The 24,091-nt window shown below is 42.3% G+C and overlaps 1 protein-coding gene, 1 long non-coding RNA gene and 1 pseudogene across 2 annotated transcripts; 2 read left to right on the top strand and 1 right to left on the bottom strand.

Annotated features, from left to right (window-relative positions):
* LOC123475339 overlaps positions 1-1,834 on the top strand; it is a 3,328-nt pseudogene extending 1,494 nt beyond the window's left edge.
* A 12,204-nt stretch (positions 1,835-14,038) lies between these two features.
* Positions 14,039-24,091, bottom strand: LOC123475515 (muscarinic acetylcholine receptor DM1-like). Its single transcript, XM_045178289.1, is given in 5 exon segments — positions 14,039-14,367; positions 14,984-15,176; positions 18,268-18,331; positions 18,333-18,426; positions 23,637-24,091. Coding segments are annotated over 5 exon segments (885 nt in total). The 3' UTR covers positions 14,039-14,288.
* LOC123475516 lies at positions 22,129-23,743 on the top strand. The gene is made up of 4 exons (XR_006650682.1): positions 22,129-22,311; positions 22,378-22,464; positions 22,522-23,578; positions 23,646-23,743. It is a non-coding gene; the product is annotated as an uncharacterized LOC123475516 (long non-coding RNA).

Here is a 24,091-nt window from a genome sequence, read left to right as displayed (position 1 = left end):
CAACCCAGGAACAAAAGTATTTGTAGTGCCAGATTTCCGTGGCCATTGGTCATGGTTGGCTTATTGTTTTTAGTGTGTCATTAACCACTAGCTCATGCTTGGTAACCATAATTCAAGCCCCTAATTTCTAGCAATCATTCTGTAACTACATGCAACATTTTAGCCATTCACGAAATATCACACAATTTGGCGTTCGGACATGCAGGCCATGGCTAACCGCGTACTGGGCATGATTGCTAATCTGCCCATTAATTATTCATTCTCTCTGTTTCCTTTAAGAATATCATCTCGAACATCATGGGTGAAGTAACCCCAAAATCTCGTCATTCTTAACTAACGTGTTTTCACTGATTGTTTATCTTTCACCTTTGCCCTCTCACTTTAGTATCAAGGCGATGAAATACTGGATACCGATATTCCACCACCCTCGAAGCAAAACTTTTGCACTACAGTTGGCAAAGTGGTTTTGGATGTTCCTACAACCTCTTTTTACCTCTACGTCCACTTTGTTCCGACCTCTACCACCCAGCGACGTGAAACCAATGTCGTCATACAGCTTTCTTTTGACTTTGTCTCTTCACTTCTTAGGTACTATTGCCACATACCAAGAAATTTTCTGGTGTGCATCATTTATAAACTAATTTCTTTTATCCTTCATTTATTGTATAGGTGCAAAGGCATTGGTGTATCTGCTGGCTGGCTCTCTCTTAGCCATGGGAATTCACCAGTTGCAGGTCACTTTATGTCGGAACACTCATGTTCCAAAAGGTTTTGAAACCTATTCGTATTATGGACCTTTGAACTGGATCACGTTCAGTGTGGGTTCACCATAACGGACACATGACTTTCCCTGCTGTGCCGGGCTCTCGTTTACCTCAGGTGTGTTATGCTAACGTTCTCTGTGGCCTCCTAGCCGTAGTAGTACACTTATGGTTCGTTATCTTATTTTGGTATGGAAATCGGTGTTCCCTTTAGGTGAAGGCAATTGCTCCAAGAGTTTATGAATCCTACTTACCGCAATTCATGGAGGTCAGGTACTTTACGGCTTGTCATGGATCCAACCATCGGACCTTATGCCCGAGTCAAGCGTCGTAATCCAAGTAAAGTTCTAAAGGGGAGAATTAAGGTCCGCCTCCCTTGGGCTTGGCTCTGATGACGTTGTCCGTCCCTTTTTCCATCATTGAGCATAGTGTTTGCATTGCAATCATTATTTGATTGCGAATAAAGGTACTTCTAGTGCTTACATATGGCAGACCAATGTCTTGTTGAGCCATGCCTGCGTCTGAAAGCGGTCTGTCTTGGATGGACATCCCTCAGGCCAGTTTTCTTTCATTTCCTAAATTCCTGTTCAAATGTTGATATAGTCTTCTTGTGGAATGCTCTTCCTTGGGCCTTTTCCCTACACTGTGTCTCTTGTTCGTCCTACCTGGAATTTGTAATGCCTTCATCTGTGACATTTTGGATCTTGAAGCAAAGAACTTTCTTGTTGTCATTCTTTTATGTGCTTTGAGCAACGGCGGCCGACAGCCCGGCTGGGCTCGTAAATTTGGTTAAATAGGATGTGTTCTATGATTGTATTGGCTAGTTTGTTTGGTACAATCGTAACCAATGGACTGGCATAGAACCATTTGTCTTACAGGAATCTCGTCTAGTGCCACGCACTGCCACCGCCTTCCTTTCCGACGTTACTTGCTGTATGTACAGAAAATGTCTGCTAGAACGCATATCTAATCTAGTTCAGAATATCGATCATGAGCTTGCCGCTCTCCTTTTGGTGTCAACCCGCGAAGCGCTGGATGCACTTATCATCGTTTGCGATGTGAACATCTTATAATCCCAATCCCTTGCTCCAGCCTTTCGCAGGCAGACCTGAGTGCTGCGTAGGTGTGTATCTTTCCATGTTATAATCCGCTTTATTCGTGTTTTCCCTTGACAGCTAACGGCGCATGTCTATGTCCTTTCTTTATCTGCCTATTCTTGGTTTCGTAAAGTTTCCCTTAGTTTTTTTCGTTGGCTTACCCGACGAGACCAATACACGTCTGTTATAGCTGCATTATCGATTCAGTACCAATTTTTTAGTTAATTCATAGAGTGTTTGATGGATCATTGCATTTGGCAAGAGATGTATGAAGTTAATGACATATATTCGACGACTGAAGAACTTTGAAACTCTTGAGACTTTTGATGAGCTTTTACAAGTACGTTGGATTTGGATCCTTCTCGAAGTTATCCACTTTTCTAGGGCAGATGGCATTGTTGGATTCTTTCTTTGTGCTTCGTTTTTTCTTTGCTGTTAGGCATTGTTGGTATTGCGTGGTTATTTCACTCGCTGGTTATTATTCCTGTATTGAAAAGGGAAAGTAGGGCTGGAAAAGAGAGAAGGACCGTATGTGAGTACGTTGAAAGTCTGCCGATGGAGTTTGATCCTGATTTCTGAATGCAAAATGAAGCTGATATCGAAACAGAGTATAATGTAATACTACTGAAAAAACTAGATGTTTTCACATGCGAACATTGTCCGTATTAAGAAAAAAAAAAGTGGCGAAAACGAACTATTTCGTGTAGGAATAAAGACCAAGGCGACATCATTGAGAATTGAAGAAATTGACTAGAAGAATGATCGCTATCAATTGAATCTAAAGTAACTGGATGGGATCGACAGAAGCATTCGGCACTGGTTATACACTCTATTGACATGTTCATTACTCTCATCGATTTTGTTTCTCTTTTATTGCCAGCCGCTTCCCGACTTTTGTCTCGTAGTTACTTCAACCGTTCAGTCGACTCGTTCGTCGGTGTTCCTTGTACACCAAGCAATCACACTAGCTACAATCTTCAGAGATGTTCTAACTCTCTAGCCTTTCCGTATTTTCTTTACTTTTGGTATACGTACAGAGAAAAACAAATTCTCGAATTGTTCGCAATGCGTATGGGGACTACAAACCTATCCTCCGTACTCTTGGTGCAGATGGTGTCGGCAAGAAAGGCAGGAAGCAGGTGTGAAAAAAGCACGTTCTCTTGCTTTACTTTGATCTCACAGATTTTTAACTCTTTTCAGTGCTCCTTGATATCAATTGTTCACAAATAAGGGAGTCTAATCATTAGCTGGCTTTTTCCAAGATAAAGGAAATGAGGGCATACAAGTTAGAAGGGGAATCAGAAGAAAGAACACAAGCACTCGTTGATAAAAAAGCAAAAAGACGGTGCAAAATGAAAGGATCAAGCGCAAGTAAAATCGGAATCATCAAAACTGAAGGAATTTCAGCGACAACATTAGATTGGATTGAAAGAGCTCCAGCACGATAAGAAATACCACGATAACAAATAGTATGTCGTTACCCTAAAGGGAGTATGTTCCGTTCCTCATCAAAGCAGCAGAAAAAGTCACTGCAGACCAGTAGCCCCTCAAAGAACAGAATTGAACAACCGTTTGCTAAGTATAGCTTAAAACTTGAAAAATATTATTGATTCCCTACGAACATTTAAACTGCCTGAACATTCATGACTACTGTAATCTACAAAACGGTTCATCACCTCGTCTTACGTGCTTATTGTTTATTTTTTTTTATTATTTAGAAGAAGAAACAGACGGGCTATAAAAGTTGGAGCCCCTTCTCAACCATTTTCTGACCAGTGGTTTTGCTGGCCCATTGGTATTGCGCTTGCAAGGTACAGATAATAAATGCAAATTCAGCGTCTTCTCTGATGCATCAACCAAAATAACTTAATTGCTTTCCTTGTGTAAATTACAATAAAGGGTATTTGCATTATAACTACTTCACTTGTGTTTTATTCAGAAACGACATTCGGTGGAAAACTAATATTCCAGCCGAAATCAGCGTTTAATTTCGAAGTATAACTTGTGTGTTTTATCGAATTCTAAAGAAGTCGATTTTGCAGATTTGACGAAAATAAAGCTATAGCCTTCCCACTTTTCATTTTTCAAATTTTAGGTTTTAGTAAAATACATGATTTCGATTTGTAATTAAACAAAAATCACGTGCGCAAGTTCTTTTCAACGTGAGGCTTGTAGTTTTAAAATAAAACGTGAAAACAGAAGCTTCAGTGCTGGCGCGCCAGCAATGCGTTAGTCCCATTTATTTAAAAAAAACAGCTGGCTTAGGAGAAATCTAATATTTCATTCGCGTTCCAGCATCAATTTTGATCATAACGTGCTATTTTAGCGTATTCAAGAGGTACATTTTTAATCAAATGTTAAGACTTAAAAATTAAGCCCTACGAAATAAAACCGACTTTTTCATTTCTTTTAAATTCTCTATAATATAGAAATCTATAGATTATATATAAAACTTCCCCAGTTTATCCAGAGCGACAAAGCGCCGCCGTCAATGCATGGAACAGATAAAACAAACATTTTTAAAAATAAGGAAAGACTTTAAAATACTAAGAAGGATGGCGAAACAGGGAGGTTTATTGGCCGTCTACCACGCGGCAGTGAAATCATCATCCACCACACTGAATGTTTGATTGCATTTCACTTGTTTGCTGTTTTCATTTTCACTCACGGGTCGGCTTACCTACGCGCACGATTGCCAAGTGCTAAACGAACTGGACAACGCCTGTTCCACCTAAATGATGACGAATGTGAGAGCAGGTCATTTGCACGGTTCCAGTAGTGTTGGGGAGTTATTTTTGCTAAAGGATTTTATCAACATTAACAAAAGTAGTATAAATATAAACCTGTCAGAGCTCTTGTACATATCCGCACAACCCATTCACGTTTGCAAGCGGAAGTGCGCATGTGCTATTTTATCGCCCTATTTTTTTACAACGATAATCAGACTACATTTCAGGCCAGACTTGTAGTATGGATTACCCAAAAACGATTGAAAATCATTATTGAGATGATGTCTTTTGAAGTCGTCCGACCTGACCGGTGCCTAAACCTTTTTGCCTACGTCATGAAGCTTAAGGACTACATAAGAATTTTTTATTATTTTTATAATGCTGGCTTGCGTCATTCGCATAGCAGTATAAGAATCATTAGACAAGCAGACTGTTACCATTGCGAGAAAAAAGTGATTAAGAGGCCAACGCTCGTTATGACAGTGGCACGGTGAGCACTTTTATTACATCGCCAACGTTATGGCTCTGGCAATTCATTAACCATCCAACAAAGAATAATATATACTGTATACGTAGGTTTTTATTTTTACATCCATATGTGTTTTATTTTCCAGGTTTTATTTTTTTAAAGAACGGAATGTGCACCATCAGCGTGCCGTTCGCATTTTTTTTCGGCTAAAGAAAATGATCAAACGGAAACATAAACTGGACGAACGCCTGCCAAGGTGTAAAGCGTCTTTTCGCGCTTCGTTTGGCCGCTTCTTGCGTCAACACATTAACAGCCTAGAAAAAGACCTTGGACATTTTAGACTTCCTCTTAAGTGTGTTTGTGTATATTTTAAAATTTCGTGTGTGAGTGTGTGTTTTGCCTTATTTCTTTTCTTTTTTTTTAAAGCAAGTTTAGGGTTTTTGGTATGCAGTTGAAAGGGAACAGATTAGTCGTTTAGTCCAGGTGAGGGCAAGTGAGGCAGAAGGGGCAAATATCTAGGAACAAACTGAGAATAGGAAAAGAGCAATGAAAATTAGGAGGTCCCACATCCAAAGAAGAATATATCTTCTACAACGCATAACAATAGCCATCGTCATTTTCACCTATAAAGGCATTAAAAACAAAAAATTAAGACGATTTCAAATTAAACCAATTTCCAAATGTCTGTGTTTCCGTGTCGGGTGTGCTAATTGTTTTATTGTCACGTATTGGCGTCTTTAGACGGGTGAAACAAGTGACAGTATTAGGATTATTCATATAGTGAAGCAAGATCTATAAAGTTTGATCAACTCTTCGATCTCGATTGCTGCGCAACGGAAACGCCGGGGCTGATGCTCCAACATCGAACAGAAAACGAAATAGAACCAATGAATAGAATATTGTTTTCAATTCAGAAATTTAAAACCATCGAAAAATTGTTTGCTCGTTTTGAATGTTTCGATCGTTCAAAAATCAATAACGTTACTTTTAAAGTTATTCTCTGTATGCACTTGGCTGTTGCCGTGATTGAGTCAAAAGCGTCAGGGCTCGCAACACCACAGTGTCTCGATCAATCACAACACGTCGAAAAGACAAGCAGACGATATCACCAGAATAATAATAAACGCAACAAAAGCCGCATCAAATGTACAGTAGATGAAATATATATATTGTTTCCTTTTTTTAAATTTCACGAGGAAGGGGAGGAGATACAGGGAGGAGTTTTTGATGTGATGGATGACGTTTCAACACAATGCGGATCAACGTCTAGAAATGAGGAAAAAGAAACAAAAAGACAGGCCAAACGTTGATGAATGGGCGTGCGTATTCTTCCTAACCATTCATAATGGATATATACCTTTCATCATTTTTTCTTTTCCTTTTTTTTCCCCAAAAATACATTGAATAAATCTCTTTTTTTATTTTTATTGTGTGTGTAGGTGTCGTGTTAACTATTTATGCGTCACTGGATTTGTTTGTGTTCTTTTTAAATAACGAGAAACACTAAAAAACATAACAATAAGCAAATTGAATGAAATCATTGGCACAGAGATTTGTGTATACGCTTTGATTACCACCATTTTTCCCCCACTCGAAATTGCGGATGTTTTGACGATGAACATGTGACATGAAGTGTAATGCAAAGGAGAACCAAACCGACATAAAAAACGATCGAGAGGTGGAAATCATACAGCGATTTGTCAGATGAGTCGAAACGAGTACAGCGCAGACGCCAACGGCATAAAACATTATAAGGGCATTTACTCTTTCATCCCCCAGCGCAAGTGCGGTTTCGTATTCCCCTTTTTGTTGTTTGTAGTACTTTGCTCTTTCGATCTTGAACATCAATTGATTTGAGCATGAATGCACATACACGTAAACACACAGACAAAACGTATACACATAGCGCCCGCGCCGCCTCTAAACTCACGCACAGGGAAAGATGGGACGCGTTAGCCAAAATAGGTTTTTCGAGGTAAATTGGGAATGGAAGACCATTGGGAAGGCCGAGCAGGTTGGATTCAGGACTTTTTTGGAGCCCATTTTTTTCTCTCTCTTTTACTTTTTTTCTTATTCTTTCAATGTCTCTCCCGGCTGTTGACAGAAACAACGAAGAGTAAACGCTGCCCGAATTGCCCAATGTTGTGTTACAACTTCCCGAACGAGAGTGGGAAGAGGTTGTCGGTCTGATTGTTTGTCTGTGATAAATGAAAACGCTGCCGATGGCTTGAACGCTTGTCACTCTTTGTCTGCGATATGAGAACCAGTGAACTGCCAAAAACCTTCCCGAACAAAGCTTTCGTTTCGCTTTTTTTTTGCTTTCTTCTTTCATCAGCCATTACTCTTGTCCTATTGTTAATGCGCTTTCTTGTTTTTCTGGTACGTGCTTTCCCCAGGCACGTAACAACAAATGAAAACGAAATATCTCGAATCAAAAGAGGGGGCGAATTCTTAGTTATGGATCCCCGCATTTATGGCGGTATAGGTCGTCGATGCTTGGCCGAGTGCAGACTAAACGAGGAAGAATGTGGGCGTTGGCTGTATAGCTAATAAGACGGTATGTTATTACATCGGGAAACGATGGTTGGGTAGCAAGAGGAAGATCTTGTGATGTGGAGGTTTGTCATAACGACATCAAAACCGATCTGACGTTCACCGATACCGCACAATAGGTTTGTTTTTTTCTGCTTTTATTTCTCATTCTTCGAATGAATGAGTTTTATTTTACGTTTCCATAATCAGCTAGACGCAAACAAACGATTTAACAGTTTGAAGAAGCTTCTACATCAAGAATTTAACTGATTAATAATCATAATTGTATTTTTTTTTCTTTTCTGGGAAGTGTGCGGATCGAAAAGTTGATTATCATCAATTATCTCCGGCCAAAGTTTCTCTTTTTATTTTCGACGACAGCAGCAACCTCTTGCTCCCATTTTGAGCGCCAGCGAAAAAATGATTACGACTACAACGACCAAATCGCGAACAAAAAGAAGAAAACCAACAAACAAAAAAACTATAGGACATATAGATAAACAGAGACAGCGCTGGACAATCAATGTGTCTTGAAGCGCATGATCGTGCGGATCACTGGAGAACGAAGAAGATGTGCACCGTTTCGCCCCCTCCCAAAAAAGATCGTCCTGTCGTACACCAAAAATATACAGCACATAATTATCCCTGATAGGAGGAAAGGAGAAGCACCAAGGCGACGTGAGGATGGAGTGGAGCAGACACAACGACAAAAGAGAGACAGAGAGGGGACACTGATTATCCAACAGACTTTGGCTTTCGTTTTCTTTTTTCTTTTGCCGAATTTTGCTGATGATCGACGACGAATTTATCCGGAAGCTATTCCTCGCAAAATTGAACTCATGTCCATAAATAAAGGGCGTCTTGGGGTCAGCATCAATTGTAGACGCCGCGCTGGACGGCCGTTTTGGTGCGTGAGTGCCATTTGCATGTGAGGATGCGAACGTAGGTGCGCCGGAAGGAAGCGTTGCACAGGGCGTGAAACGGGATTGATGGTGCTGTTAATGTAACAGAGGTAATAGGAGAAGTTCCACAGCTCGGACGAGAAACAGTCGTCCTTGTCGCACGGCGCCAGCGCCTTGAGCAGCGTCAGGACGTTATACGGCGTCCACGTCAGGATGAAAGCCAACAAGATGGCGGACAGCGTTTTGGCCGCCTTCCGCTCCTGCCGCTTCTCCTGGTTCTTTTCTTCGGCTTCTTGTTGGCCTTCTTGGCCGCCGCAGCAGCAGCACGCCGCCGCCGACGGGCTGTACGCGTTGTGGTTGGGCCCGGCGGATGGGCGGATGCATACCCGAATGTGTTGCTGGGAGCCGGAAACGGTCTGCAACGCTCCCCGGCCGGACTACCGGCTGGACTTCAAGTAATCCACCGGCCGGACCGATGCCAGTCGGTCGATGTTTCGGCACAATTTTGGCGTCCATCGGGAGAGTTCCGGATGGCGTGCGATCCACCGGAATCAGGCGTACCGGAAGAGCCACCGTTGAATCTTAGGCAACGGACGATGAGCGGCGATTGGGCGACGGGCATGCAGCTACGCAGCACCCCGACCTGGCGTGATGGTTCTTCAATTTGCCCTTGTGTAACGGCAGGTGTATTGGGTTTGGTCAGAGCTGTTAACTTGCTCAACGACAGGGCGTTGGGTAGGTGAAGATTGGTCCCACACAGCAAGCTGCTGGTTGAGTCGTTGTACTGGGCAGAGCGCGAACCCGTCGGACGGGCAGCTAAGCTACGATTGCTCGTGTACTGACTTAGCAGAGCCACCGCCGCTGCCAGCAGGACGACTCCGGTTACTGTAGCCGTCGTGCTGTTCGTTGCCGACGGGCACTGAGCGAGACCTGACGGCCGGCTGATTACCTCCGCCGGCACTGCCTATCAGACGACGCGCTCATCCGCGGACGGTGCGATGCGGCTGGCAGAATGTTTGCCGGAATCATCCGGATGGAGACTTTGTGTTCGGCCTTATCTGCGAACTGTCGGCGAAGTATCGGATCAAAATCGTGAAAACAGAATCAGCTGAGTGCGAGCGCTTTGCGGCGTCGGTGTCTGCGTCATCGCACGGATCTAGCGATGGCGACGGGCACATCTGCCCGTCGGCCATCTGCTTATTGTGATAGTCTTGCGTCAGACTTTTAGACGCCACTGAAGTTCGCCTCCTGTCGACGCCGCCAAGACGCGGATCGTTGGCCACCGCGGCGGCCGCTGCCGCTTTGTATCGGGTCGGCGTCGATGAGTAAGGATCGCGGATATTCATCGATGGTCCGCGGGAGATGGATGAAGCTAACGGCGTCTCGATGGATGCCGGCGTTGTCGCTATATTGGAGCCGTCGCTATAGGATTCCGTGTCGCCACCTCCGCCGGAACGGTCTCCACGTCTGCGCGCCGTTGCGGCTGGGCGACGAGTTAAACTTCGTATCCAGTGCTGCCACGTTGACCAACGTAACCAGCGTCGCCAAAATGCCCAGCTGGTCCACTTCCCACCTGTCACAACACCCCATCCGGAATAAGACCAAAGTTAGCCCAATCGAGAAGAAACAAAAAATAAAAAGATGGGATATGTAATCATCACCGGTTCGTTACGTTGAATCATTGACGTTGGCACGACTGTCAAATGGTATCGTCCTTAATATTCGGGCGTCACCCTTTATACGATTTTTCAATAACCACATTCCTTTTTTTTTACTTCCTCTGCTCATCAAATTCTTTTTTCCTTTTTTTTCTTTCTATTTTGCGTCAGCTCATTCTTTAGGTGCCATTGATGATGACATCGTCGTCAGCGACACCCAGCACCAAAGGCGTTTCTTTCGCACACCTCTCTTTCATCTCGCCCACCCACGACCGCGTCTTTAGTTCCTTAGCTCCCACTTTCTGAAAAGCCTTCCGCCAATATCAGTCTTCTTTTCTTATAAACGCCAGCGCATATATATATTTTTACTTTCTCTACTGCTTTTCCATTCTTCTCTTCTTTCTTTTTCATATTTCTTCAGATCTACCGCAAGTGTCATTCACAACCTTACCCTGCATGTATATTCCATATACACGCCCACTCTCTCCGTTTTCGGCTATACAGGGTTTATACAGCATATTGTGTGTGTGCGCGCAGTGTGTAATAAGATCAGTCTCTAAGTCTGGATATCTACCGTATAATTCTCTTAGGATCGGAAAACGACATATCAAGACGGCCGGGGCTAATATAAGCAGCTTACTTCTTTCCATCTTCTATGTCTTCGAACGGCTCCCTCCTTTTCCTTTCTTTTTTTTCTTTTCTTTTGCTCTATAAAACATCTAGTGAAAGGGAAGCATACCGTCCACGTACGCTACGCATGAGGCTTACGTGTCAGAGCACCGGACATGATGGACTGTTCTTTCGGTATTTAGGAATACGCTCGGGGAGGGCACGAATATATATATATATAAAAAACCCATAAATAGTATATATTAGGCCTATACACTCCATGACTGGATGTGAGGGAGAGGTTTCCACATGCAGTTGTGGGGGAGGGGGGACAAATGCGGAATTGATGGGGTGACCAAAAACAAAAATCGATTAGGAAATAAGGACTGCGAAGGACTGCCACAGATATAAATCCTACAGTGAGTTAGTGCCTATGAATTTGTTCTTCTTCTACGTGGATCGATATCACCCCTACCCTTTGCCTAGACGGGCTTAAATCACCGCGCCTTCCAGCAGTAACAACCCCCACAATGTTTTTTGCTTGCTGAAATCATACGATCTAGTACCCTGGGCATTATTCAAAATAGACGACAGACGGAGAGAGTCTAATGCCCCAACAGCGTGTAAATAGAGAACACTGTGGCGGGGATGGAGGAAAACAAAAAAATTATTGAATATATTTACATAGTGTCTGCGATGAGGTCCGGGCAGACAGGGGCGGCAGCTGGCACGTACGGGGTCTCCAAGTCGTCGACAGCGCCACTGGATTCGGAACGCGAACGGCGCCAATCGGATGCCGCACCGACGGGGCCTCAGGTGGTGGTCGATGTCGTCGTTGGCCTTCATCAGGACAGCCTGCTCCTCGCCACTTCAGTTTACGCGAGGTTGAAAGCAAGAGAAAAAGACGAGAAAAAAAAAAGAGAAAGGAAATACATAAAAATGGGGTGTGATCAAAGTCCGTCAACAAAGTGGATCAAGGAAAACGACCCCGGATTGAAACGGCCCTGTGTACATATACAATGTGTTTATTCAAGCCTCTTGCCACCAAAGAAGACGAAAAATTACGTGAGAAAAAACGAAAATACAAATCAGATAAATAAAAACTGAGGTTTTCTTTGATGTCCACACAGATGATAATGGACTTTTCTCGTGTTTCCTCTTTAAATGCTATCAAATACGTGTAAAAGCTGGGTGTTTGAACAGAGTATAATTTAGTTTTATTCTGTTCTCGGTGTCAACTCCTTTTCGAAGAAGAGAATCTACAAGGCACGGACTTCGCGAATCCGCTGAATCGATTCGATGATACAAGACATCAGGCCCTGACGCAATTCGACGAAGAAAGCCCATATTACAGACACAGCAAGACAAATAGGCATTACGACGTTCCGAAATTAAATGAAAGGGCAATATTATTAGCCAACGAGACTTGCTCACCCCATTTTTTCGTTTTAGGTAACGGAGCTTGAAACTATATAAAAGGCCATTAGCTATCTTACGTATTAATTTACGATGGGCCTGCATTTCCTTTCTTTGCCATCCTCGCGTTGTCTCCTTTCCCTCTTCGTTCTCCTTGCGACTGATTGTGTGTTAATTACGAACAATATTGGCTAAAGTGCCGGATCGCTTTGTACGGGCGTAGCTCTCACCGGACGTGATTATTTCCCAACGCTGCTTTTTGTTTTTTTGTTATATAAGAAACCTAAAATAAGATTAATTGTAGGAACTTTCTAAAAGGTGTAAGAGTTTACGGGAAAAGATTAAACGAAAGAAACAACATCAATCGATAAACTGGTCGTTTCCTTTCCTCTCTCACGGATGTCTTTGGTTGTTTTCTTTTACTTTGATATCCTCTTGACGTTCTTCTTCCCATAGATGACCAGCAAAAGTTTTCCTTTTACGTGAGTAGAGCTTCATTCTTGATAACGGCCTATATTTTAGACGTTATTGGGGCTTCGCGCAGTTATCCCTTAAGTTCAGAATCTCAGCCACCATTCTACCTCAATCTCACGGATCCATTACGTTTCCTTATTGATCAGTGTTTTTCTTTTCTTCCGGGATGCAATTGCCTATATTGCACTAATACCGATCTGAACAATATTCTATTTACTGCGCTCCGTCTGAATGGCTTCCGCCAACTCGTTCCGTGGATAATAGTTTTGTGTGTGCCCGAGTTTCTTCGCCGCAGACACACTTAAATTCTTCAGAGGGTGCGATATCTGTTCTGTATTCTGTGGGCGTTCTATACTTGTTCATCGATCGGGCTTGAAGGGTACATATCGTGCCGTTCAGTTTCGTAAAAGCCTTATGTCTGTGTCAGTTGTGAAGAAAATTCGTTTTAGCTAATCGAGTTATTGCAACATAACATTGCGAACTGCAGTTTCGTCCCCGTCTTTAGTTTCTCTTTTACTTCATCTTAGTATGAAAATGGTGACCTTTGAAAGAAAAACGTCCTGCTCGACAAGCACGCGATTATAAAGGTTGATGCCTATATTGTTTTGGAATGTGTTTTAGTGAATGAGGACGGTACTAAAACCATGAAATTGAGGTGAAATAGTTTAGCAAGAATTTATTAGAGAGCGAGACGTGGACAACGAAAAGCGGAGGCAGTTGTTCGTTAGAAATAGCGGCTTGACAGGCAGCATCTCGTCGAACAAAGTTTCAAGTTTCCGCGTGTATAGTCAACGCTTTTGGCGGTACTTGTTAGTTTTAGAGCTTTGCCTGTAACCGGAGTGTCTGTGCGTTACAGGCTTTAGATGTCTCTCGTGTCTGCGCGTTACAGGCTTTAGACGTAACTCTCGTGTCACCCTTCGTAATCGTCACGCCGTTGAATGTCGTGTGGCTGTGACCGTCAACGACTAATTCATTGACGATTTGACATTAGGAATGATTGAATAGCAATGCTATAGTGTTTCTACATTCTGATTTTGCATCGACGCCTTCTGTAGTGGGGTCGGGACTTGTGCAATCACGATGGCATTATTGTCCTCGTCATCTTACATGTCAAAGAAAATGCCCACTGGAGGGCGAACACAACACGAAGTTCTTGACTCTTTGGCCTTTGCTCTCTCTCACTCTGATTCATAGTCATTTACGTCAACGACGATGGAAGAAACGCAATAAAATATGTTTATGACGTAACGTCCATTTCGGCCATTTTTCTAGCCCCTTTTCTAAGGAACGAAGCGACTGGCGGGCGGATGCCTTACGTGAGAGTGGCCACATCGAGAAACGAAGTAATAACCATACAGCCTATCTATCATCGACAAACGTGAAACAAAAGATACAATGCAGAACGGATATTGAATTTTATGTGTGCTCCCCGTTGCTACACTGACGTATGCAAATTCCTTTTCTCCCTCGTTATTGGCTAATAAAAAGAAGGCAGAGAGGAATGGTGGCCATGCGTCTCATCAATTTGCATTCGGGGCAAAGACAAGAGAAATGACAAAGCCATCCGTCGAAAGTAAACAGTACGCGCAGCTTCAAGTCAATAAAGCAGACTTGGCTGACTAGCTGCTGCTGGCTACACATTTAGAAGTCGTTTATTGGACAGCCAGTTTGTTCGTTGTGTATAACCTTGTCCGGTCCAGATGACACGCGAACTCTGGCACTGACGAGAGAGCCAAAGTAAAAAGAAAAAGAAGAAGAAAATCCCCCGTTTCAGTCAATATATGCGTTCGACATTGGGAACCAACATGTGAGCTTATACAACACAAAGTTGACGAAGTACAATATTGCTCAAATCGACCGTTACATTCCCGCTTCTTTTCGCTTCCGCCCCGTGTAAAAATAGAGAAAAGTGGAACGATTTTCCTTTGAATTAAACGACGACAAGGAAAGAGAATGAAAAGAATGGAACATTTATCGTATCAAACCAACAATAGGCTTTGAGAACTATAAGGGAATTTATGATTTTTTTTTTGTACATAAGAGCTGACCCAAGGCTTTTTTTTAACTTCTTTGTACTTTTTTTTCCTATTTTTTTGTTCTCTTTTGAGCCTATTCAAAGTAAGCCCCATTGAAACACCATTTTGCATGGCCTATGCACGCGGAGACGTGATGTGCTCTCAACATGTAATGTCTTGGTAAATGCCCGATGAACGTGAATGTAAAGACTCTTTTATCACGACTAGGTCTGTGTCTGCCTGCGTATTGTTCCATAAACTATACAGGCTCTTTTTTTATTTAAATAATTTTTTTGGGCTACAATCAGCCAAGCAAGGTACCTGGAATTCGATCGGTGGCTGTCGTTTTTCTTGCCCGCTTGAAGGTTGGACAAATCCTTTTGACGTTTCTCCGTTTCTCGCCAAACGCGCCAGTACAGGACGCACATGACCGTCACCGGAGCGTAGAAAGCGGCGATGGCTGTGCCGAAGGTGATGTAATTATTTGTTTCGATGAATTGAATGAAGCATTTATCTATTGAGATCATCCAACAAAAACAACACAAAAATCAGTTACAATACATCGCAGTACATTTATCTAGAAAAGTGGCATTTTTTTGTTAGCGACTATACAAAGTTAATAAAAATCCCGCTGTATATAGACATTGCGTAATGAAATCGATCAGACGGTTGTAATTCTCGGAAAAAGAAATTGAAGCTACTCAACTTTCTTTCCAATTTTCTCATTATTTCCTTTTTATTCCCCCCACGTAATATAGCCTTTTGCCATATACGTAACGGGATCAGTTATGATTGGTCATACGGAAAAAAGAAAAGTTCGATACGAAGAAGAAAAAAGAAAAGGAAAAACTATAGAAATATATATATTTCATTATAGATCTATAAATGTATATAACAAAAGGAAAGAACTCTTTGTTACAAGATATTTGATCACGCGAGTGGCTGCAGGAGCGTGCGCCGGTCTTCGGGAGTTTCAACTCCCGCGCCGGGCTGTATTGACCCGTTTTCTTGCTGCTGATGATAAGCAACTTGATCTTTTCGTTCCATGTTCGCTCTCCCAGTGCAAGCCTGTCTTCATTTCGTTTCCCTACTTTTTTTTAACCGTTTACATTAGTCGTTAACGCAATTCCCATGTTTATAATTCGATTAAAAGTCTACTTTGTCAGCAGAAATATGGAGATGCTCCAAGTTAGGGAAATTCTCCGAACAAGAATGATCCGAAATGTTACTCAAATTTGTCAAATAGGACATAACATTTCATATCAAGCCAATATTTATTTCAATTTTCTACATCAATCTCTTTTATTTCTCCTACGCCATTCTTGGATGGGTATAAATCAAAACTTCTTTTTTTTTTTTTTTTTGGGGGAGCTATGTATTGGTTCTAGTCGCCTTCATTTCACATCCTTTGCCTCCGCCTTCTATTCTACTCCAAAGAGTTTGCAAGTGATGCAAAACTTTGCCTTCTATTATACAAGTTTTGAAGAGGAAACCCCCGGACAGAGTTTGAGAGCAAGGCTGAAAGAGATAGAAAGAAAACAAAAAATGTCTATAGCTTGAACACGGCCTCTTCAACCTTTCGTTCACCTTCTACGTAATTCTTTACATCTCCTTCGTTTTTTTTTTTTTTTTTGCTCACCTCGTATACTTTAAGGGCCGAGAGTATTCACTGCCATATCGAGCTCTTCAGAGAATTGGGGAAAAAAACGGAACTAGTCCAATTGTGTGGGTAAAGTTCTAGTAAAATAAAGAGGCTCTTTCTTTTAACATGATACGAGATTTCATTCAATGAAGATAACTTGCGCATACAGGTAATAGAGCTAGATTACACAAAAATATAAGGAGCATATAGAGCTGAATAAAACGAAAGGTAAAACCATTCGTGATACTGCCCATGTTAACTTACTTGGTTTTGCAAGACGCCTGATAATTGTGTTATGCAAGTATTTTTTTTTTTTAATTATTTTACAACCACTCCATCTGCTTTACTGTTACATTTGACTTAACAGACAGCCCCAAGTGCCAAGTCATTAAACATCGGAGCGCCTACTTCAAAACACACGTTTTAAGGGGGGGGGGGGTTGCAATTTTTTAATCTATAGTCACTCTATGGCGGTAAGTAAAGGGAAAAGTACTATACACCGATTGAAGATATCCAATAAACGTCAAGACTTATAAATCTCTTTTTCACGTTTGAATTTTTCAGTTAGATGAAAGTGTTTCTCCGGGCGATGGGGGGGGGGACCCACGCGATTATGTGGACGTATCATAAATGTCAATTCTTTTATCTTATTTCACGTGAACGACGTGTGCTATCGATTTTCTGGCGTCGCCGCAAGCACGAGCGCAAGAAATGTCCACGGGCTCAGACTTGAGCGTGACTCAAGAAAGCTGTCGAGAGATTTCCGTCCTTTTCTTCACAGCTGCTGCGAAAAGTCATGTCTCAATTTTCGTTACAAGTATAATACATCGCATTCGAATTGATAAAGATTCTATACTTTCTATTAAACGAAGAGTTGGGCTGTATAGTTAAGGCGTTGTAGGCCTGAGAAATGCAAACAAAAGAAGATGGGCGACGAAACTGAAAGTCGAAAAATAAGCTGGAAGAGTGCCAAAGACGATATTCTCTCTATAAAGCTTTCTTGTGTCGGGATATACATCTAGCAAGCTACACCCAGTCATTCAAAAGAAAGGCCTGATGGGTCCTCGACGACCGTAGAGATTTGACTCAATCGTTGTCTCCCCCTAGTTTGTATACAATATTCTTCTACCATCAAGTAGTTTAGTGTTTTGTTTCTACTTTGCTCTGCATTTTTTTTGTAGTGGAAGAAACAGTGTTAACACCGTACACACACGATTTTAAATGGCACAAATCTAAATTGGTCTTTGTCTAGTTTTCTAATTTTCTAATGGCTTCCTATCGAAAAACTTAACGCATTGATTGACCAAAAAAAAAAAGTTTGATGAAACTTTCTGTACTGTAATTGTTACCTGTCTCTCGCGGGGGTGAACGAACAACTGAGTCGCCCTGGGCCAATTTAGCCCTAGGCAAAATTTTCTCTCCAGCAAAACTGGAGGGAAGGGTTACAACAAAGGAATTGTGCAAAATGACCTTAAGAGGGGGCAACATGTTTAGACTTGTCCAATCCTTAAACACAGAGGTACAGCAAATGAACAAGTCAAAAATCTTATCGTTTGGTTCGGAAATTTCCGACACTTCCTCGATTTCTTTCTCGTTCGTTAGAGATTTAGACGGTAAGTGCATTAAAATCGATGATCCTTTTTTTTTCTATTCTCTTTTAAAGTCCTCATTTATTTGTTGCCTTTAATTCTGCTTTCTATAATCGGCGATTAACTATCCCCATACCGACGCCCATCTCCTACCTCTTGCCGCCATCCCTATACACCCAGACATACACTTGCGGTATTGATCTGTTTGGAAGCTGCCGTTCCCACCCAAACACATCTTCCGCCCGGATTCTTATATCCGCTTTCTTTTCTCCTTGTTCTCTTTTTGTGTGTTTCTTTTTTAAATATATATATATATATATTTAGGATCTGTTTTGATTTACGAAAGCCGTTAAAATACAAGAATAGAAACGCACCTTCTGGAACTTTGCGGTCGCCTTCGATGTACGGCCATGCGTAGATCCAAGGTGGCCAGAGGACCCAGCGAAATCACCCAGGCGGCCGCTATCATGACACCTGCTCGACGAGGTGTTCTCCGAGCTCGGTACGTCAGCGGCCGAGTCACCGAAAAATATCTGAAATGACACGAATTGATTAATCGTAGGCACATAACCTGCAATTGTATAGTTTTAAAATGTTTTAATTCTATCCAGGCCCTGGGCGTTTGAGAAATATTTAGACGAAGGGTGTTTTAACAAGCGGAAAAATGATGGAATCACCCGAATAAAAGTTTGAAAGAAATTCCGGATGATGGGGAAAGGGCGTGTCACGAAAGAATGAAAACGCAAATAATTTCAGTGAGTTTCTGCTATCTTCTTACAGCCTGCTGGTTGGCCCTCTCAAGTTTTTCTCCTGTTTATTGCTAGACAATGGAGCGAAGAAACGGTAAAAGAAAACACTTTGATATTACTTTTTACAACGACGCGTCGATATAGGATTGGCTAAAAGGCTTCGCAAATCGTTTTGTATATTGCTCTGTCTGTTTGTTTTGTTGTTTTCCAGCTCCTACTCGACTTCGTTCATCCATTTTTTTTTTTTTTTTTCTTCCTCCAGTTCGCTTGGATGGGCACACGCGCCAACGGGAGGTTATACATACATCGTCGTGTCTGTACTATTTGGCCAACTGCCATACACCCGCCACGGTTGTTCCTATTGCTTATGGACTATCGTAGTGCTGGTTCCAAAAGAAAAATAGACAGACACGAGAGAGGGCAAAAGACTGAAATGGGAAGTATCGTAAGAAAAAAAAAAGGGGGTAAGATAAAGAAGAAAAAAAAAAATGGGATTTAAAGGATTTAGACTTCCATTGGAAATATGTAAAGCCGTTATAGCTTGTAGAGCTGAGTGGATGGCGCGAGCAACCTCCGATGGATCAAAAGGTCATGAAAAAGAAAAGAAACCCATTAATGGCGAACATTGGGAACAAAATAGCGAGGGCTTAACACAGGAATTATAGGCAAATTTTAGATTTAAAAAACAAAACAAACAGTTTTCTGGGGTCAAGTTTAAAAGACCATTCCGTGCTGATTTAGAATTCGACGACCGGCTGTTGTTTCTACAGGCTACACACGTCTAACTTTTGTCTTCGGCACAGGGCTCCACTTGCGTGTTCATAGTTTTCCGTTCTTTCTGTGTGGGGAGGGCGCTTGTTTCTACACCACAGCCTCGCTCGTTATATTACATTAAATGCCAGACCCGTAGAAATGGAGAAGGAAGAAATAAGATGTGTAACGAGCGCGGCCGGGACCGACTTAGATCTGACGGTGGTTGAGAGGAATGACTTGACAAAGGAGAAATGGCAGGCAGAGAAGAAAAGGATATCGTTTGTTGGCAGAGGAGCTTCTAGCGTTTGCTGAGGATGAAAGGGCAATACGATTTATAAACCGAGAGAAAAGGGAGAGGCAGAGAGGGTGGGAGACGTTGGTGGATGGTGGTTGCACTTTGGCCGGCCTCTGGCCAGAGTTCTTCGAGATCAATGAGGAAAACAAGAGAGACACCATAGAAAGGAATAGCGATGTATAGAAAGAAAACAAAAAAAAAAAGGGGAAGCTGAATCGAGAACGAGAATAAAAGCTTTCTGAAAACCAATGCGGCGAGAGTGCAAAGAAAACCAAGAGTTTGCACGAGGCGGCTGGTTACTGACCTCCGGGAAAACTTGTCCAATAGCACGGGCAAAAATATAAGGAATATAGACGAGAGAGAGCAAATAAGAAACAAAATAAACAGTAAAAAGAAAAAAAGAATTATTCTTAATACATTCGCAGATGAAGAAGTCGACGGCGGCTGTCTCGACAAGGGCGTCGGCTTTCGGCCCAAAACATATATATGGATGCAATGCGTATGTGACGCTATAGCTGATTTCGTGATTCTTCCGCGGGAGATGTTTTCCGAAGGTACAAAACCACACAGCCCCCTTCGATGGGGTTATGTCGCCGGTCACGAAACCCTGGGTATACCGTATACAGGCAATCCGATTTGTCTAAACCAAGTTTCGCCTATCTGATTAGACTGTGGCGCATATTCGGAAGGGGACTAGAACATTTTTGTTGGCTGCTACGACGCACCGACATAACTCGCATATAGAAATTCCAGCCGTCCATGTTTTATCAAAAAATGGGGAAATTCAATTTTTACATGTCCGCGAGAAAACATCGGATCATCATCGATTTTAAAGTTTAATTCGTTGGAGGCCAAGAAAATTCGTGCAAGTAAACGGCATCAGCATTTTCTCGGCCAGCCATCACTATCAGCTGATTGACGAATCAAAGATGGGTGTGCGCATCGCATCCAAACGTCACAGAGTTCCGAAAGAGAAGAGATTCTATATACGGTGATTTGAACTGATGTGCGACCGTATAATTGAATGAATCGAACGAATCTTTTTCGATTTCTTTCCCTCTCCTTTTTACGGAGGTTCCGAGTCGCTGTCGCGAGTGATGGAAAAACTGAGTGATGTTAGAAAAGAGAGAAGCAAAGGATTTTTTAAAAAAAGGGCGTAGGAGGAAAAATGATGGAGATGATCAGGATAGCATAGAAATCTAAAAATTCTTTTGAACATTTTCACCCCTTCGTTTAGCTCGCCGACACTCCTTTGATGAGATGCTGAGCTGCATCAGTTAGTCGCAGACAGGATATTTTTTTGATTTCTTTTCTTTTTATTGCATCGTCCACGGGGGTCTGTGTCAGCTATAAAGCTCTGCCCAGATGAAGCACAGCCAACCGTTTGTCGAACAAGCAACGGTCGAGTAAGTTTGAGCAAACTTTATTGCCCACGCCCTCCTAATTAATAACTATCCCATCCGATTCGACGTCGTCGGTTGGGTTTGTTCAACACACAACCCCGTAACCTTCAATTCTCTTCTTCGTTTTGAACTGTTTGCTGTTCGTGTACAACCGAAAACAGAAACGAACTTAAAGTAACCATGTGCGAAGCGTCCACAGCTAACGAACAACGGCTTGCTTCTTGATTGAAATGTTTTCGTTTCAGATTTTGACATCGTCAAACAAAACAACACAGCAACACACTATAAACAAATCGATAAAGCAAACAAACCAGCCCCAAACTTTCGCTCATCGTTTCCCATCTGCCTGCACAACATTCTGCTGATCAAGCCAACCAAATCTCTTTTTCAAAAATTTATTTTTCGTTCCCATAATAAGAATAGCCGCTTACGTTATGCGCCATTAAAAGGTCCACCAGGAAATTGATGGCGCGATGCGTTCGTGAAGGTTGCACGCGTAGCTCTGTGACAGATGCAATCTGATCATCTGTAACACACACACACCCATAATCTATATGCTAGCAATGTCATAAGTTAACATACGAAAGCTGTGTATAAATAATGCCCGTAACTCTTCTTCATGGTATAACAAGGAAAACAAAAAGGATTTGGTCAAATGCTGGCCACTATCTCTTCATTTTACCTGACGTCATACCGCGTCCGGTGTAATCCGAGTGGGATGTGTGTAACGGTTAATTAGATGTACAATTGTACATACCATTCTTGTCAGTGAGCCATTCAACATTTCATAAATGCAAGGCCAAATGGAAGGAAAGATGTTTTCATTCTTTGCTTCTCTTTCGACCTGTCGGGTTTCGGCAATTCCGTTGCGCACTGCCATCATTTCTGTTGCATCATATAGTGCAATGGAGCTGTGGTCATTCACTGCCCAGTCTTTCTATTAACCCAAACGGGGAAAATACGTAGCCAGCCGTACACACTTTGCTGCAACACACACACACACACGACGTGCAAGCGCAGATTTCTCGTTAAAAAACACAGACGTGTAAGCAGATGTTGAAAGTGCGCCACAAAAATGCACTGCATTTAAACGTCGCACTGCAAGGTAAACACCCAAGGTCTCCTAAAATTTTGATGTCGTGAAATGTATAGATTTTATTCGGGCTTCATTCATATTACAACTGCGAACAGACGTACCGCAAGGTGCCAAACGAACAGGTTTAAAACATTGGTCAGTTTATACAGATTGAAATTCAAATTTTTCGTTTGTTTTGACTATTGAAGTGATGCCCTGTCTTTGTTGGATGTTCAAATGTTCATACTTTTACTCGCTTTTACTAAACCTAACTTATACAGCTCTGCGCGATTAAGGTAAAAGTAAACAAAACCTCAAAGTGGATTTAATGTCCCCATTTTTCTGATTTTAAGTTCCAAATGAAGTTCGGTGGACGCATCCAACTTGATGACAAAGGCAAAAGAAAGAAAAAAAATGATACGTGGGTTGGAGCACGAAACTATTTATCGGTTAGGTATGTAGACCCAATCCACCACGTAGTGTAAAGTCAAGTGCGACACAGAGAGAATGGAACTTTGGAAAGTTTGTGGACGTTTTTGAGCCCGCGTTGAGCGAGAACTATATATACGGCTGTAAAGTAAGTGAGCTGCTGCTGCGTAGGCGACCCTTTTTTTTCTCACAAGACGGAAAACGACGTGATAAAAAAACCAACGGAGAGTTAGCTGCCGGCTAAGTCCACGACGACACAGCTGGAAAGGGAAGTTTTCGCAGCCGAAATGGAGGAATAATCGAATGTTACCAACGGCGATATACGACCTCGTCTAGAAAAAGGGGATTGCTACTCTAGAAGCTTTTTCTTTGGTGAATAAAGGCTTCATTTTATATTTTTTATTTAAAGGGGTTGTACGGAGAAACGCCTCTGGTTATTCAACTTTATTCGTATGGCCACTTTTGGTTGAACTACTTGACTCGATTTGCACTTGAAGTCAGAGTTGTTTTGCACGTTGTTTCTCTCTAGTTGTGATAAGGTGTTGGTTGAAAAAAATCTTGATAAAAAATATAAAAGGAGTAACGAGGAACAGCGACTAACGAATTGGTTAGCTGTGATTGCACCGAGTGTTCGACAGGAAGATGTAATAGAAGTTGGGAAGCAACTAAGGAAGTAAAGGAAGTAGAGGGCGCAAAAAGAACAAGAGGATTTATAGCCTTGGTGTTAATACTTTCTTGATTAGGCATCATTCACCTTGGCAGGTACAACAAAAATCGATTGATTGGAGGATTCGCTAATTCGTCAAGGAGGACAATGTCCGACTCGTCAATTAGGTGAGTTCAGGATTAGCACGAAAAAGGATGTGCTACGGTTGATCACCATGCCAAAATGAGATAATGCCACTACGTGTACCTTCCCAGCATTAACACGTGCTGTACTACAACGTCAAAGATTTTCATGGCCACATAATGAACTCTCAGGTGAGTCTTTAATTTCCCACATCGGTTCCTTTTTTCTCTCTCCTTAAATCTTGCTTACCTGTCGAAGCTGATGATGAGTAGATTGAGGACCGATGCGTTGGAAGCGAGGTAATCCAACGATAGCCAAGTATCGCAAACATAAGGTCCCAGCTGCCACCGGCCGGCCAATATATAGACGGTGAACAAAGGCATAGAAATGAGTCCGATGGCGAAGTCGGCCACAGCCAAACTGAACAGAAAGTAATTGGAGATGGTCTGCAGTTGTTTGTCGATCTTGAACGAGATCATCACCATGCAATTGCCGGCCACGGTGAGGAAACTGAGGAAGCCGGCAACGATGGCGATCAGCACCATCTCCGGATAGGAATAAGGGAGAACGAAGTCGTCCTCTGCCATTGCGGCCGTCGTGTTGTTTGCACTACTAGACGTCCATGGCTGCTGGCTGAACAGGACGGACGAAGATCCTTCGTCCGTGAAATCATCGAAGCCGAGGGCAGTGCTACTGGCCAACAT

This window comes from Daphnia magna, linkage group LG8 (assembly GCF_020631705.1).
Source record: "Daphnia magna isolate NIES linkage group LG8, ASM2063170v1.1, whole genome shotgun sequence".
Taxonomy (NCBI): Eukaryota; Metazoa; Arthropoda; class Branchiopoda; order Diplostraca; family Daphniidae; genus Daphnia; species Daphnia magna.
The sequence above is the reverse complement of the archived record's forward strand: the minus strand, read 5'-3'. Positions and strand labels throughout refer to the sequence as shown.